Raw genomic sequence first — 19,468 nt, 5'->3', positions numbered from 1 at the left:
AGATAAACGAATCCAGTCTCAAAATTATAATAGATCAACTTAAGATCACTTTAAGTATTATCCTAAAGAATATGGATGACTATCGAACACCAGAGGCTGTGAGAAAGAGCTCATCGAATATGCATTACAAAAGGAGCAATCACAAGCTTTAAACAAAATACGGATTGGTAGTGCCATATCAAAATTGAAAAGGACAGCCTGGTCAAGGTCTTTATGATATTCAGATTTAGGTCTGAAAAGAAAAGAAACACGCAAGATTGATGCCTTTCTGGTGTAGTATTCAATTGATGGCAAAGAGAGCAAAATAATCTTCGTTCTGAAAGAAATAAACACGAAAGACTGACTCTTTGAAATATAGCTTCCCTCTCCAGACAGTAATTGTGCAGTTCTTTGTCCACATAGACATAAGGAAAAACTATCATTTGTTTGTTAAGACTCGTCGTCGACGGAAATGTTGAAGATCGACGCGGAAGTGATAAGTCACCTACACATTGGTCCAGCCGAATGATATACATATATATACGCTACGGACTAAGTTAAAAAGAGATTCGATCATAAAAATTTAGAGACACGAAAATGCAGAAGATGGAGGGAGACGTTTGATGGAATGGTTTAAAAAATATCTCTGTTGCGTTTAGACGTCGGAACAATCATAAAAATATTAACATAAAAAGCGATGGCAAAAGTATTAGTTTCTCAAGCTAAAATTGTGTATTTCCCGTGAGAATGCGTAATATTATTATATATCCAAGATCCAACAACGTCACCATTAAGACGCAATCGAAAACTATTCGATATAAGCACGAATGATTACTAGACTAGATAAATTATATTATAGTAATTTATTAAAATATGTGTCTAGTTTGATGAGATAAGAAATTCTGGTAAAAAAAACTAGCAACGCGAGATGGAATGTTTGGCTAACTAAAACCCTAATACAGCTTGCTGATGAATATTTTTTTTACAACTTGTTCGTCGTTCGTTGTCTTTCGATGGCTCTGCGTACTCCCGACGCGACAGCGAGTTATTAGGGTAGCAGAAACTGAAACGGATAATAAATATAATGTATGTTTATTACAAAAACAGTGATATAACTGTCGAGCGCGGTTTACGCCGTCGAGCACAGAAAGTGGTGAATGGTGTTTTGTTACCCTAATACATCTGTCTTCAAATATTGCGGCGTTCCCTGTCAATAATAAAAAAGACACTACAATAAATTTATTAAAAAATATATTTTAATATTTATCTTTATCATAATATACTCGTAAATAAATAGTTTAGAAAAGAACTTAAAACTTACTCACTTAAAAAATTTCTTGACATGAAAATGTTTTTGACTAGGTATATTTTTATAATTCCACTGAGTGACCAGTTAAAGAAAACCATAAGTGGTACAAACTCTTCGAGTAATTTACGCCCAATATAGTTAATACCTTGAGGGCGTGAAGTTTCGGGTGGGCTGGTGACTGGTAGATGTGATGGATCTAGTAATCTATGTTTATGATATAAACCCTGTAGCACTCGGCCAATCGGCCGTCCCCGGAGGAAATCAAAGAGAGAAAGAGCTCAGATTAGAGATTCTGGATGACGGTTGCATAGTCAACTCCAGCTCTCCCATTCGCCAAAGACTCAGTTGCACAATGGTTGAAGCAATGTTATCAATCTTGAATATTCAAATGAAAACTCCTTCCACCCTGTATCCACGTTTCTTATTTCAATAATTCAATGGTCCGAAGTATCAAAAAGCATTGATATAAATTCTTCTTTTCGTCGAACTCAAAAACTGAGAGGTAATTAATAATAGGTTTTTGAAGTTATACTTCTTTTGGGGCGTTTGGTAGAGTGAAATTGAGACGTTACGAAAGTGCGCGACATAATATTATGAAGTTAGCTGCGAATCAGTCAGCTGTATAAAACGCAAGTTTGATAGTAGAATTGTTCCGTTGCATAGGCAACAAATTTATTATTGTCGGCCATTTGCAATTCCTTACGTAAACAAACGATTAAACGCCAGAGTGACAGTTGTTACTGTAAAAATAAAAACAAGAAGAAATAATTATATAATTTAGTAACATTAGTTAAAGTGTATATAAATAACCAACGGCGCTCCAATAAGCGGCCCCTTTTCTTGAGTGTGTAATTTAACAAGATAATTAAGAGCTAGTCGAAGCATCTAGGTTATCACAAGTTTCGTTTTTGTTTTGCTACGCAAGTCAAATTAAAGAAGGCGTTATTGTTTCGTTCGTCTATCGTGGCTTCAATAGCAATAACTGGATCATAAAAAAATATTTTAACCGAATGATAAATGTATCATTTTATTTATTATCCATGGATTTGGATTACGAATCATGTTTACTATAAAAATAATATTGAATTATTTATCGCCAAAAAACTTCAAAATAAAATTGATATAATCAAAATATTTTTCAATGAATTCGAGGACGCTCAGCGAACTCACAGTCTCACGCGACTGTCAACTACTAGGGCTGCAGAAATTGCTACAGCGATTCTAGTTGAAATTTTGTGTATAAAATCCGCGACGAGCGCTTTCTCACGAATCGCCCGCCACAACGTTATGTCGCCCTAATACTTTAGCATGACCTGTGGCTGGTGTACGGACGGACAGAAACGGGAAACCAAATATTTTTTGACTTCACAAAATTTTCATTGAAATACCAGACGACATCGATTTTGTGTGAAAAATATTTTTGGCAACTTGCGATCTGGATTACCCCTTTTTTACTCCAAAGTCGTATATTCTTATTGTTATGAGTAATGTAATGTACCTTGGAAAAAATCGTATTGACACCCAGATTCAATATATTCAATATAATATAATATTAAGTATATTATATTTTTCCATGTTTGCCTGTATTTAAAAAAAATAAAAGTCAGGGCTCCAATTGTACGTTTCATTCCAGATAACCTACATACCCATTGTAAATATATCCTGAAAAGAATTCGAAACTAGTTTTTCTTCTCAGAAATAAATTAAATAGAAGCAAAACGAGGACTCCGTCGATAATAAATTACATTAATTCGCCCAAAATGTAACCTCCATTTAACCCAGATCGCAAATCTCCTAATGATGTCAAACCTAACCGTTAACCTGATCTTAGATTATCTTTAACATAAAACATTTCCTATCTCTACTAAGAATATTTTCTGTCTCCACATTCTTTCTTTTACAAAATCTCAAAAAAAAAATATGTAGGTACTTACTATTTTTATATACGAATATATTTTTAAAACAGCATTTTTTCGTACTTCACGTGCAATGTATTATTATTATGTATTATTAAATTACCCCATACGGTAAACGATAATTGATAATTATTATGCCAATCGTGATTGTGAACAAAATTTTCAACTCATAGATTCATTTATTTTTATAACAAAGTCTTGGATATTTTCCACCAATAAGGTTGGATTTTTTGAAACCTAATCGGCTGCTCATCGTTGTATCACTACGTCAACCAATGAATGGCTCCGAATACGTTTTGAACTGATAGAAATTATTGTGTACGCATCAAATTTATGCGAATTCTAAAGGCCTATCTCAAAATATAGTAATTCAATGCTTTCCACATTTCCAATTATATTTGTACACAAAATAAATACTACTAATTTTACTATGGACAAATAATAACATTGTCATACATCCAAATACGTTATCAGAGCTCAGATTGTGGGTATATACGTAAACCGGTTTGAGGTAACGATTCGTGAAATTTTAATTGTTTCTGTCTCTATTTGGATATCACATTTCGACAGGTCTAGGAATGAACCGGAGCGCCGTCCCGGTTCATAAGATCCTCAAAACTATCACTCCGTCTCGTGAAAAAAAATAATTTGACCGTCTGAACTAAATAGGTCATATAAAATACACATAAAATTAGATACCTAACTAGGTTAATATTTTCGTAAAATTATCGTGCGCTCCAGTTTGTAAAATTTTCCATTTCAAGCGCTGCATTTCGAGCACTTAATTCGTTAAATTTTAGAATTCGAGAATTATGGCGTGTTAATACGGTATTATTATTCTTACCTCTGGACTGATATCTGTAACGTTGGCACTGGAAACGAATTCCCGAAGAAATCCATCCAATTCAGTTCCTTCGATATAACCGTTTCCTGCAACAAAAAATGACCAACATTAGATAGTATATCACTAATATATTTTTTTAATTTCCACGTTCAATGATGACTATCACGTCAATCAAATCAACCACACCAACAACAAATCGTCACCCCGATTCTGATATAACGTAAACTGTGATTTATTAATTTTGAGTTAATCGAGGTCCAATATTGAATTCGAAATATAACCGATGTTGATATATACGGAAGAATAGAATTCGCGTAGCAAATACAGCGAATGAATCAGAATAAATGCCTATACCTAACGCAGGGATCAGCAAACTCTTGGATCAAATGAGCCAAAGATGAGTAGCAGAACGGTTAAAAAAAAAATTCGAGAGTCATATATTTTTATAAATATGATATATTTAAGTGAATTAATTACATGTAATAATTGTTTATTTATTAGGTATTAAGTAAAGAAGATTTCCCGAATAAAACTAACGAAATTTATATGTTTTTTATTGTTGAAATTATAAATATATTTTTTACAGAATATGAATTACACATAATTTTCACACCTTCCTTAAAACTAATGTGAACAATAGCCTTCCTTGCATTTCTTTTGAGAGTTTCTGTATGTTTGGTATGTAACTTGTAGTTTTTAATTTCAGGCACGACTCCAAATTCTCATCGGTTATTTAAATGCTATTTATATTGTTCACATACATATTATGTAGACTCGATATGAATTCGAAAAGCTATTCCATGTACTTATTAAAAATCGTAGTATCTATCTTATGTAGATCTTTTAGAGCACTCTACTTGTGTTGTGAAATTCAATTGCATTTCTCTCTCTCCAAATCCTCAATTTTGGTGGCAAGACCTACAAATTTGGAGCTCCATAACACTTTGCTTGTTAAATCGAGCAATAAAATTGTATTTCAAAAGTGCTCGTCTCAATATCAAATGGAGAAAAATTTAATTTGTTGACTTTTTCAGTGGGCGGATTTAAAACAACATTAATCATACCTTTTGGCATCAACCATCACGGAGGAAAAATTATTCTCGAGATAATGTTATTATAATATAATGAGTGTACAAATAATGACAGAAAATAAAACCTGTGAATTTTGCAAAAGTTTTTGTAAAAATTGTGAATTGGGAATTTGGCAGAGCCGCACGCCAATACCCAAAGAGCCGAATGTGGCTCGCGAACCACGATTTGCCGACCCCTGACCTAACGCAATACCTACTTAAATAGATTAAAACTACACACAAATTCAATAAGATCTTTTTCACTTACTTGATGTAAGAAACGTATCATATTTTACTTATTATCTACTATTACTTGATGGAAATTGATTGAAAACTCTAACTTGAATGAGATTTTTTTCTTATCCATTATTAAGATGTTAGCCAATCGCAGATTGATATGATGCAGGTGAGACAGCGGCTTCGTCAGAAACTATGAACGCCTTAAAAATATTTGTTTTTCCATATAGGACCTGGGTGTAAAAAATCAATTAAACTTTTTTTAATCATGGAAACATTTTATTAACAATGCATTAACATCAAATGACTAACGAACTGTATTTTTACTTGGCAAAATTTTCTCCTATAGACCTGTAAGCGTACCATGCTTTCACGTTTCTAAAACCGCAACTAGTTTTAGTGACTAATATTTTCACCTGTCGGTACCTGTGTCCTTTATGTATACTTATCTACATATGGCAAGGATGGTGAACCTTTTTACGTTCACGTGCCAAAATTTCCCAAATATTATTTTTTGACTGTCTGACGTGCCGAGCAGTTTTTCGAGTAGTTCGAGTAGGGCGAAAATGAAGGAATAGTTATAAGAATTCTATTAAAAAGGTTCAAAAATTATAAGCAATTGAGTTCTTGAGTATTATTACTATAATACCTACCTACTTAGATATTAACGCACAAATTTCTCGAATCAGATGAGCCATCCTCTCGATACAGTGGTCTCAAGCATTGTAAAATGATTGTAAATCTATCAAAATCAGACGTTCGCGCCTGATGAGGTCAGTGCCATAATATCATTATGTGTGACGCATAAACCCTAAGGACCTATCTATGCAATTTAAATTAATTATAATGCTTATTCTTCAAGAGTATCAGCTTTCTGTTATTTTTTTATACAATGGTATCTGACATGTATGCATGAATTTCGTCGTTTCCCTTTACGCATCGATTGATAAATATTATTGGTAAAAATATTATTAAATAGCGAATAAAATACGCATTTTTAATATTATATAAGTAATATACATTTTGGTAGGTACTTATGTACTTATAAAACTTTTTGTAAAAAAATATCTATTAAATTATATACTTATCTGTTTTTTTTTCTTTCAACACAAAACATTCGCGTGCCATGCAAAATCATCTCGCGTGCCATAGGTTCGCCACCCCTGACATATGGGATGTAAGTAATTCAGTTATCAGACAAGTATGAGAACGTAAGTCCTCATAAAGACTGAAGAGGCCAAAAGATAAAACCCGGTCGGCAAGTCTAAACTATGTGAAAAACACAAAAATCCACCACCCGCCGTGTCTGTACAGCCGTGAATTATACACGGCCGCCTTCCACAGCGCTGAATTGCGACATAATGCATATTTATTTGCTCACATTTCCTCCCGAACGAAGCCGCACGGGACCGGTTGCAACCATGCACCTCGGTACTTAAGACTGACTTTAGAAAGAAAGTGAGAAAGTGAGTGATGCTGATGCGAAAGATTTTAATCTGATTCTACGGAGGAGTCGGGATTATCCCGCTCCCCCATACGACGCTGCTAATTTTTCAAATGCCGCACAATTGGCCTCTGTTGCAATCAGGTCCGCCTGGCCAATTGGGCCCGTATGAGGACGGACCCTGGCAAACAGCTCCGCTCGTTTGGATTCCATAAACGGGCAATCCCAGAGGACGTTTTCAACGTCTTGTTGGTCATGCCCGCAGGTACAACCCGGCCCATCTTCGATTAAGCGAAACCCATGAAGCTTGGCGGCGATGTTGCCATGTATAAATTTGATTCTCTGATTTGGTTTTCCGCTGTTTTCTTTATTTATAACATGAGTATTTTCCATCTAATGAAAATCACAACCGCGTGATACGCACGTAGACAGCAAAGTCGCATCGTAAACGTCAAAAAGCAGCGGGAAAACATAATATAATATATATATAACAATTTCTTGTCGTTGGTTATCGCGTCAGACGCGCGCGCACCATCTGGCGGCAGCCGGAGCAAACTACATAAAATGGAGGAGTGAGCATTCCGCACCATTTCCTTCAGTTCGGGAAATAGCCTCCATTAACCCGTACCAAAAGGGATATATAAATTTAAAAAAAGAGTGAATTATACGACTAAAAGTTGCTTCTTACGAACAGTATACACTTTCAATGAAAATACTCTGTATACACAACGCAAATAGGTACTTACCTAACACTTTTTTCGTATAATATTAAAATCAATCGTAAGATACCTACTGACAAAGACCGATGCTAGAATTTCGATTGTTGCCAGGGACATGACTTAATATAATTACAAGATAAAAAGAACTTTTTATATACAACGTTTTTAAATTTTCTGTTCAATCATATAAACTTGACTTGACTAGCTTAAACGATCAAAAAAAATTGTACTTGATAGAAATAATACTGAAATATCATTTTGACATTTCATATTGATTTCCATAGTAACGCACGTACAATATGTTAATAATTTAGTTGCTAGGACCCCAGACCCCTAGCAACCAATAATAGTGGATTGGATTACGGATTTCTTCCGAAATAACTTTTCATACAAAACAGAATTAACTGAAAATGAATTCAATTCTACTTAAAGATGGCTAAAATTATTAAAAGAATGCATTGGCATCGTGTTCTGATATATTCTAAAAGTTTCAAATGTCTAGCTAGTCGGGAAGTTAATTAAAAATCGATTGCAAGATTTGTACTGGATAAACAACCACCGGACAAATAAGAATACGACCTAAAAAACGTTGTAAAATAGTATTTTTGGTAGGTGGGTAAGTACTGTAGAGGTTCATTTTTGTTTGTGTATTTCCTTTGTTGCACGATTCTTGATAATCTGATTACATGTAGGTACTTTATTTTTTTACAATTTTTAAATTACGCGTGACCTGAAACCAGCTGCAGTATTCTCTGGTGTATAATGATTTCAAGTAACCTTTACCAATAATTAAGGCTGCCATATCATAAATATATAATATGATTTTTTTCCGACCATGTCCGATCTTAATAAGATCATATGGGCCTCCACAGAGTGAAGAAAAGAAATCCTGAAGAAAATGATATCGATTTATTATATCCATATATTTACTGAAAAAGACAAAGATTTTTTGTTAAAGCTCGTTGCTCTCGTTGATTTCATTGGTTCTGGCTTTCTGAGTGATAAGTCAGACCATCTTTTTCTGAAACCATAGAACCATTCTTTGGCTACGATTTCTATAGGGACCCATACCTGTGGATTTTATTTTGTTTTTAACAATTGCAAATTGAAACGCGAACTTATTTACTGTCATTATATTTAAACCAAAATGAAGGCTGTACTTCAGCTGAGGCATGGTCTAAGAAGATCGTGACTAGGCGATGCACGGATTGTGCAAATGACGCAAGCCGAACGAAATATAATTTGTCCTAAAAATTCAACATGCGTCTATTTAATGTTATGTTTATTATTATATTCGTAATAATAATAGTATATTCATTGACACCTTTTCTTTTTCAAGTACATGCGGAACGTTTTTAGTCAGCTTTACACGATTTAAGAATATATTCCTCCGATGCCATCACAAAACAAATTTACGTGCTCACACCTCGACTCTCAGTCTCCGATTGGCGACGACTGCGAAATTTCGTTCCACCTACTGTTGAAAATTATTTGCCGTTTCACTTATGTATGCTCTTAAATAATCCGTTGTAGCACTTATTTTTTTGTTTAACGTACCTATTTTGCTGCACATTATCGTAATGTTCTTCCTTGGATTACCTCATTAACGACTTTTTTAATGTCGTCAACAGTAACATCCTTTCTTTTTAGTTCTCATTTGCTTCTTCTAAATAACAATAAAATTGTAAATTACTTTTATTCACCAGTCGTGTACCAATGGAACATATACCGTGTACCTTTTAACGCATCCACAGGTACACGTAAAAAAAATCCACAGGTACAAGTACCATACTAAAATTACAGAATACAATACACGTAATCTTGAGATTATAAATGACTAATAAGAACATTCTGACCAAGAAGAGCAGTTCTTTCGTTATAAATATGTTAGATAAAATATCATTTGTAACATGCTATTAAGTATAATTAAAACTTCTCAAAAATAGTGTAAAAAATATTTTTTTTGTTGATTTTTTTACGGTGAATGTAAAACACAACACAATATGCTTTATCGTTTATTTGATAGGTGAGTGTTGCTGAGTGACATAAATAGCATGCATACGTATTTTTGGGGGATTTTTAGGTTGCGTATTGCAATAGTTAGCGACTTTGTCCAAAGGTAAAAGCTTCCAAAGGTACACGACTTGCCCCTAATGTGTTTATGACATAATAGTAATAAGTAATGCTCCTCACGGACCTCACGATTGAGGACCGTCATCACTCTGGACTCTGGAGCCGATGTTTTGATTCACGATAATATTTTTCATTAAAAATTATCACAAAAAATACGTCATAATAATAATAATCATCATCAGCCGTGGTCAATTCATTGCTGGATGAAGCCCCCCGCCCATAACTTTTTATACTCTTTTTAGTTCCTAGTTCTTCGCTGCTACGAACATCCACCGAACTTTATGAGTTCGTATATTCAGCGGATTTTAAGATTATACCAGTGTATGTACCACTGTGTTACATTATTTGTCCAGTGGTAGTCCACTTCCTGAGCGTCATGCCCACCCCATTGTAATATTATCTGCTTGATGTCCTTTATCACATCGTGTACTTTTGTCTGCCTCCTTATCCATTGGTTGATAGTGTGATCTTTCCAAGTTATGCTTAACATGCATCTTTCCATGCCGCTTTGCGCTACTGTTCGTTTTTGGATTTCTATTACATTAAGAGTAGAATATTTCATACGCATGCGTGAGCAGTGGTAGCATACATTGGTTGAACACTTTATGCTTAAGATAGAGTGGGAGGTCACCTAAAGGCATTTCATGCCAGTTTGGTTCTGCGAGCAATCTTGCCATGCATACCTTGTTGTCGGAGATAGACGTAGTTGTTGACTCGCTCGATTTCAGTACCACAAATATGTCATAATATAGAATACTCTTTTGAAATACGAAATAATTGTCATGATATTAATGTAAAAGATTTCTTCTAACCGCCAGTGTCATTGTCCTCCCCTGAACCTCGAGACTGAATACTTCGATATCCAAACGAAATGTCAATATACTTTGACGGATTTGTAAGTATACACGATGTAACGTCATAATTAACAATATAAGCCCTCGGTGAAATTTCAAATTGAATTCATAATTGCTGTTTCGTGTCAATCTGCAGCATGTTCATTATTGTATACAAATTCCATAAAGCAATTTTCTATTATTATTTATTTATTATTTTACGCTAAATATAACCGGCTTTCAGCAGTACACGGTGGATCAAATAAAATTTAATCTAATAATAAATAACTATCCCAAAATAAAAGAATTTGAATAATAATCTTCTTAAATTATCTATTTAAATTAGTAATTCTTTATATATTATATTGTTTTAAATTTATATATCACATATCACATTCGTCACACCACATGCGAAAATATATTGTAGTGAAACCATTTTAACCACGAAATCGCTAAAAAAGCCAAGCGAAATGATAAAGGAAATTTCACGTTAGCTAAACCAAGTTCGGGGAGGAATCTTTGTCTTCGACTGAAATTTATAGCGAACAAGATTAACCAAGAAATATGACTCTGCAAGAAGCAAGAGGAACCGAGGCGTGATTTAGCGTCCAATATAATGAGACATGGGCTGGTTTATTGTACCTCCACGCTGTTATGCTCAATAATTCTCCCGGAATAACACGGAAAATGCATCGATAGTTGACAGGCTTTAATGAAACAGAAGAGATAAAACTAAAATTTTCCATAATAAAAATGTAGATCATGTAAGGATGCCAGTCGCCAGCTGATATCTACTTACAACATTTTTTTCTGCGAACAATGAAACGTAATCGGTGTTTGTCTATGGTCAGGGCCAATTAAGGTTGGAACAGACACAATGACGATCTGGCACATGTTATGCTAAGGGCGTTTTATATCATATCTATGCCATTCCGACATATTATAAATACATATTATATGACATCTATGACATCGTATTTAAACTCTGTGACACAGGACGCCTATGTTTAATACATCTATGACGCCAACATAAGAAACGGGTTTTTCGGCATATTTGTGGCTGATCGTCATTGTGTCTGTTTCGACCATTAGTAAAAAATGATAATAAAATTATCATCGGCTGAATTCTATATTTGAATACATAATATTACATATCATAAAAGAACATTTCAAAAATTGCTATTTAGTGTATTTCGTTACGTAACGTAATATATAATTCCATTTTTCGACCATTTGATTAGGTAATAATAATTTATTATTAAATTCTACAAATTTATTTTAACTCCATACCTATTTTACTATTTTTCCATATTTATAAATTTGTGTTTTATCTCTCGTGTATTGTTCATTTTTAAATATAATTATTTCATTAATTTCTGTTATAATAATATAAGTATGTAGGTATGTTAATCTACGGGGCTATAGTATGGTACATTTTTTACCACAACGTATAAATTATGATGATTTAATAAAATTAGCAATTAAAAATGCGTAAATTATTAATGAAACCGTGCTTACCATTCAGTAGCCATAAATTCTAGAAAGATTATAAGCTGAGATTCAAACATAAAATTTTGCTCTAACATTATAAAAGGCGGGAACGGGCATCGCTTTTCGCTTCGTTCGTTTTCAGCTCAATATATTTTATTTCCATTGCGAGATTTGAAAATGGAAGAGCACCGTTCGTTCGGAAAGAAATTCGATTGAAAAGCGTATCTTACAGACTGGTGCATTGTATTTTGAAGTTGTCTACATTACAATTGAGCTATTCAATTGGTTTACAATTAATCTGAACATGAACGGGATGGAGTTTCAAATATAACAAAAAAATCCATTGTATGTAGGTATACTGATTTGGATAATAAGAAAGATTTCTCTTTTAATTTTTTTAGATAATAATGTTGTTATATTTGTATACTAATTGAATGAAATTATGTTATTGTCGGCGATTAAATACTGTCGTTTATCGTTAAATGAATCTTTTAGCGATCAATTCACGATACGTTGAATTAGTTAGTTGCCTTTTCAACCATAGGCGCGACGAAATTTTGCACTCGCTCCCATTCGGAGAGAGAATGTAGAGCTGGAAACACCTCATTTTGCTTCGTGATGGCGACGGCCGTAATAATTCTTAAATCATGTAAAGATGACTTAAAACGTTACCCATTTACTTTAAAAAGAAAACATGTCAATGAATATATTATTATTGTTACTGATTAAATGGAAACATTAAATGGACACATGTTGGATTTATAAGACACATTATATTTGGTTTGACATGCCGCATTTGCACCCGCGACCCGCAATCCGCGCATCGCCTAGCGACGATCTTTTTAGACCGTGTCTCAACTAAGGTATGGCCTTAACCTTAGATCGTATTATAATTGTTATTTTTTCAATAAGTATTTAAGAGAATGTTAATTGAAAATATAAATTATTCGTTATTTATATCCCCCTGGCCCTACGAATGCCTGACAATAAACAATTAATTTATAATACATATTTTGATAATCGAACATCTAATTTAAATTAATCTAAATACGATATTATGCAATCTTGTGACACCGGTGAGACTTATGATACCAAACCAGTACTTAAATCTGAAATAAGCAATACTCAACTGGACAACATCGATCTATCGATCACTTTGTGTGATTTGATTTACTATATTATGGTACCAGGAACGCAAACTTTCAGAACATGTAAATAAACGAACGAAGAGACATTCAAGGAAAAATGTATGTTTATTTAACGTGGCTTTTCAGTATGCATTTTAGTAATATGCTCGATGTCTATATTTTTATCTTTTTATGTTCCTGCTTTCTGATATATTTTCTCGGTATTATTTATGATTTAGGAATGTGTAGCTATTTTCGAAATAATAATTTAACAGATAATTTGCTTACTTGCAATAGAATATGGACATTCTTTATTTTTTAGTACACTGTAGCTGAAATACATTTTTAAAAACTACATTCTTCTTTCCATCGTGTCCGACCAGTAGTCTCAAAGATTGTTTAACAGTTTGCAATGCAGAAGGAGCCACGTATAGGCTAATTAATTTTTAATAAAATTGTGGAATCTAGATTTTTAAATCACTGTATTCATTCCAGAACCATTCATTTAAAAATTAAATAATGTCTCGAAGTATTTTATTAAATAACAGAACTGAACTGGTTTAGGACTATCGTGGTGCAGTGAGTAAAAGGTGCTAGTCTTTCATCCGAGAGTTCCGGGTTTAATCCCGGTGAGGTCACAATAATAATATATCGATGTGATTTTCTCAAATCCTGGGTGTTTGTGATTGTTTCACTTATATTACTAAATACACTACTGTTTCACTGCACTACTGTCATTAGGCCTCTTGGCATGTTGTAGTGTTATAAATAATATATATATATATATATATATATATATTTAATATACATAAAAAAGTCATAATGGTCATACCGAAATGAACCAAAAGCACGCTTCACACGATATTTATTTGTAAAGCCTGTGCTCGGTTACACTTTGAAAACCTGGACATTAACTCTTCGGTCTGTAAGTACATAGACTCTAATAGTCAAATTATAAAAATTAAGATTGCTTGTTACCGCATGAACGGCGCAGGACAAGAAGTGGACCGAAAATCCACTGGCTATTATAATTGATAACTGTCGTTTGCTTGATTAGGTACCTACTGAATTTGTAAGAGGGTATTTTGAATAGGAACAGTTGGAGAGAGTAATTTCAGGAAACCATAAATCACGCCGTATTGTCACGCTTCTAGCGATGATAAGCAAACGTTTGGCAGCTTCATGTCGTTTTGGAATAATGGTGATTTTAGATTGAAATTCGCCTGGCAGGCAACTTCTTTCGCTCGCCTCTTAAAACTAACTTTTAATATTGATATTTCAATAATATTAAGAAAATATTTTTATTTTTAATAGTTTTCTAATTAATAATTTCAATTACGGCTGCCCATGTTACAGAGTTCGGTAAAAAAAAACTAAACTAATATACTTATATAATATAAAGAGTTTTTTATATACTTTTCTTAAAGATTACGAAAAATGTAATTACTCATTTTCATTATTATGTAAACTGTTAAAATAATTCTTCAAAATTTCAGATAAAAAATGTTAATTTAAGTTAAGTTGAGCGATATACCCATCTACTACCAATTTTCTTACCACCGCTCGGTAATATTGTGTGAAATATTATCGATGACGTCCCCTATGACATATAGACAATAAACTAATAACTATTCAATTTTGCAATAATGAAGCAAGTATATTTAGACACCTTATATGGGTAAGAAGGGGGGAGTAACCCCTTCATGCCAGATTTTTACATAGAGGCTTAATATGTCTTGCTACATCTACTAAACTCTTTATTTGGAATATATTTGATAGGTACGAATACTTTACTTTATCCGTATGAATAAGTATGTATGTCTAAATTAGTAGACATGCTATTTTTATAATAATTGTAACATTACCACCAGTCATACAGAATATTTCTGTGTAGGTACACAACTAAAAAAGAGATAGGTCAATTTATAGCTATATCTAAATTCAAGCATTCTTTCGTTCGCTAGAGGAATGCATCACAGGTTCACAGGGCATGCGTAGCGTGCGCATTGACCTGCCTCAAACCAGTTTGAAGATGGCCGTTTTTCGTCATGAAAGTGTTAGCGTATGTAGTTCCATTAGTATTAGATTTCTGTTCAACATATCGTCAGTATTGTCAACCGAATGGTTCCACGAAAATGTAATATTGTAAATTACACTATAATTTTACGCCAAATAATCTAAAACTGCGATCATTTTGAAGGATTCAAAACAAGTATTTTGAGTAGGTACTCTAGCTTTTTTCAGAAATACTATATTTTTTACATCTTTCTCATTTAGTGCTAACACCGCGACTGGCACGTTTGGAGTAGTTGGCCATTAGATATAATTGACGTGTTATTTAAATGTGGTAATTAAAAGGTCAGCAGTGATTGTGTTAATCAACATTTATAAAGGTGGCAACACTGCTTCTCATGAAAAATTGAAAACTATTTGACGCATGCACAAGTGTAGACAATAACTAAGGCATGCGCAAAACTATTCCGTGTTAAAAACCAGAATTTAAAGGAGCTAACGAGCTAACCGGAAGATGAAGACGTAAAAAAATAATGTAGACATAGCTTGAATATTACAAATTATTTGAATATTACAAATTATTTTAATATTTCAAATTAACAGAAATGAGAAAGAAGGCGAGCCTTTTAAATAATAGAAAATTTCACTAAAACGGATTCACAGAAAATGGTCCAAAATTAGATCTTCTTTATTTGGCACTCTTCAAAAATAGTGATTTTAAATGTACCTATCACTCTCCTCCTTTCGTACACATATTGTTTTTCATAGTGTATTATTTCGTTTGAACTATGTTAGTCGATACATTAATATGTAGACTGCAAATTTAATTATAAATTTATTCATTAAAAGATCGGTTTACTCATGTAAATTACAACATAATGAATTCTGTAAGCAATCTTTCAGAATGATTGATTGATTTTTTAAACATGTGTTAATTATTGTTGCGAAACTGTTTTTGAAGTAACTTCATAAACAAAAAACATTATTTTATATCTTTCATCGAGAAAAGTGAGATCAAAAAGCAGATTTAAAAGCAAATTAATTAATAATGTTTCATTATATTTAATATCAAATTAAATAAAATAATCTGGTACATTTTAAACACATTGAAATCGATGATGATATTAACGATTGCTACAATATACAATGTATATTTCAATAATTTACATTATTATTTAATCTAAAGAAACTACTATGATCCAGTGGCGCACCCAGGGGGGGGGGGCATGGGGCCTTGCCCCCCCCAAAAACATTGAAATTGAAAGCCAATAGATTAGACAAATAATAACACGGCAAAAAAATGATTTGAAATTCTCCAGCACCCTCTTTAGAAAAATTTCTTAGATTTTAATTTCTAACACAAAAATTTAGAAACACTAATGTCGGGTTTTTTTTAGAAACTCAATCTCTAATGGAAATGTCAAAAAATTCTCGGTGTCCACCCGAATTCCGGAGTGGTGTACACCAGTGGCGTACCCAGGGGGGGGGGGGCGGCAAGGGACCCTGGCACCTCACAAACATGAAAATTATCAGAATGATTTTGAACATTGACATTGAAAGCCAATAAACTATACCTTTGGGCTTAGTCAAATAAAAACATGGCAAAAATATGATTTTTAATAATTCTCCAGCACCCTTTTTAGAAAAATTTCTTAGATTTTAATTTCTAACACGAAAATTTCGAAACACTAATGTCAGGTTTTTTAGAAACCCAATACCTAAGGGAACTGTCAAAAAATTCTCGGTGTCCACCCGAATTCCGGAGTGGTGTAGGTCATGGCTGGGGAGGGCTGACAGGGCTCTAGCCTGGGGGCCCGGGCTGTGGGGGGCCCGGCGTGTCGGGTTGACCAGATAAGTGAGATAAACACACATTATAAATTAGCTTTAATAGTAAAAAAAGCTATTACGCTTCATAGCCATGAACATTTTTAATTACTTATATAATTGTGCAATATATTTTTTGATTATTATGTGTCTAAACTCGACAGCTCTATTATTAAAGTAGATGTATTCAAAAATCGCCAATAATTCACTGTATAAGCACCCTTAATTTGAACTAAAACACAATTCGAAAAACGTTAATGTAGTGTTGCACACTGCATTTAATCTTAGCGGTAGGTAGGGGGCCCACCAAATATCCTAGCCTGAGGGCCCGTTTCAGGATGTGGGGACCGTGGTATAGGTACACCGAGTGCAATAGACAAAACGAGAAATTAAACTGTGAAGAAGAAAAAGAGTCTATGGGATTAATTTACATTCTCCTCCTTGCCCCCCCCCCAATATTAAATCCTGGGTGCGCCACTGCTATGATCAATGACATCCCGTGGGAGTAGGCAAGTCATGCGTTGCATATGGGAGGGTTGTTGTTTTGCTCACTAGTTTCGACTAAATATGAAAAAAAACATAGCGTTTTTATCAATTCTGAATTGAATAAGATGCATATAATATATTATATACGATAGTCTATTTAATGCATATAAATCTATTCCAACCTTTTTTAAGTCATTACCCCTTTTATCGACGCCCCATTTTCATGAGGCATTTTATAGGACGAAGAAAACACATTAAAAATAATCATAAAATAAACTTTTACATGTCGATTATCAAACATCACATTTCTTTAACTTAGTATGTATTTAAATTTGCACATTTTCTTTTTTAACCATTGAATGATCTGTAAATAAATTTACATTAATCTTATTAGACTCTTTATTGACTGTGTAACATTGGACTTTTTGTAGTTTTTTAAAGATTATTGTTGTTGTACTGTTATTAATGGTGACCACATAGAAAATACCTCGTAGTCGATGGGTTGGGAACGCATGGCTTAAAACAACCAAGACGAAATAATAAATGTCTTACTAGTAGTTACCTAACGATAATTTACGTTAAATGTGCACAGTAAACAAATGTTTCAGATGACACTTAAAGCCTACTTTAGGGTGGCACTCTGCCTGTACAGTAGGCGTCACTATACACAAGTACCTATACATAATATGAAACAAAATGATTACATTAAAATAATCTGTAAAACACATCTACACTGGACTTCATAAATTTTGAGTAATGTGAACCATAACACACTTGGGCCTATTTTATAATGAGATTCTTACAACCTTTTACAGCGGTACCACAACGTAAATATTTAATTAAAAACAACGTTTCTCCGTATCCACGATAATATTATGTTCTACACAGTGGCTAAAAATTAATATACTATTTTGGTTTCATTTTGTAGAGAAACTTTGGAATATTTTAAAGTAATTTTAATAAATTTCACAGAAAATCACGTTACTCTCAGATTTCGACTAAAAATTATTAAAGTACCACAAAAGAATCAAAATTAATAATAACCCACATTTAAAAAAATGACATTAATTAAACCGGTTTGAATCTACGTTCGATGTTTTTTTTTAGAAAACAAGACATAGTCGATATATAATAGGCTTGATATATTCCAGTCAAAATAGCTACCGTAACAATAAACACATTCACCCTGCGTAACTCGTGCGCACTAGAAAAAATCATACCTGCGCATGTTCAAAGTTAAATTGTTCTACTATAGTAATTAACAAAAATGGCTTGTCATGATTTGACGTAAAATTCGGTACATAGATTCGAAGACGATTAAAATACCTATATAATAATAATTAATGAGATCGGGTCGGTGCTCCAAAGACAGGGATGCCGTACAACGTTGAAAGCCACCTACCCTTACCAACTAGGCATTTCAGTTCAATGGTATAGTCCTAGTTATCATTCAGAGTGCAACCTAGATATATTATAATGAGATGTATTCTCTCCAACGCGAAATTTACTTTCACACTTCTATTATATACCTATATTAGACTCGCTCAGTTTAGTGATGTTATCGATCTAAAGTCTTCGTCAATTGACAGTTTTCAGGTGAACGTATGCAATGGCATCAATTGCTTGAATATGTGAAATATAATTTTCCGGAATTGTCCATAAATTTAACTTTTAATATAAATTCCACAACGTCATTATATTTAGCCTGCAATGAGTAACTAAAACACCATCCGTTTGACGATGTGTTTATCATTGCTTTACGTTTAATATGTATCGTTTGTAATAAAGAGAATGACAAAATAAATAATGCAAAATGTTATACCGTAAAGCGAAAAATGCTGGAGCATTGTGTATACGCAGTGTATAGTGAAAAATACCACCTCCTGCAATGTATCGTATGGATAACCCTTGGAAATATGTCCAGGCAGAAAACGTATGTCGTAATTGAAGAAATTAAGGACTTGGTTGTATAGGAGCATAATGTTGTTGTTTGTAACAATTTCAAAAATGGAGATCGTTTTAATGCACTCCAACTTTCACAAA

General features: G+C 33.3%; 1 protein-coding gene across 2 annotated transcripts in view; it reads right to left on the bottom strand.

The window, feature by feature from the left end:
- The window catches only part of Cbp53E (Calbindin 53E), a 319,445-nt gene that overhangs the window by 196,921 nt on the left and 103,056 nt on the right, over positions 1 to 19,468 (bottom strand). For both annotated transcript variants that reach the window (XM_085960956.1, XM_085960955.1), the window contains exon 4: positions 4,049 to 4,134. In XM_085960956.1, the coding sequence (XP_085817082.1) occupies positions 4,049 to 4,134 (86 nt within the window). The remainder of the gene's footprint in view (positions 1 to 4,048; positions 4,135 to 19,468) is intronic.

This window comes from Rhyacophila brunnea, unplaced genomic scaffold (assembly GCF_057557595.1).
Source record: "Rhyacophila brunnea isolate RB1 unplaced genomic scaffold, BYU_Rbru_1.0 scaffold_12, whole genome shotgun sequence".
In the NCBI taxonomy this organism is placed as follows: domain Eukaryota; kingdom Metazoa; phylum Arthropoda; class Insecta; order Trichoptera; family Rhyacophilidae; genus Rhyacophila; species Rhyacophila brunnea.
This window is presented reverse-complemented; position numbering and strand designations above follow the sequence as displayed.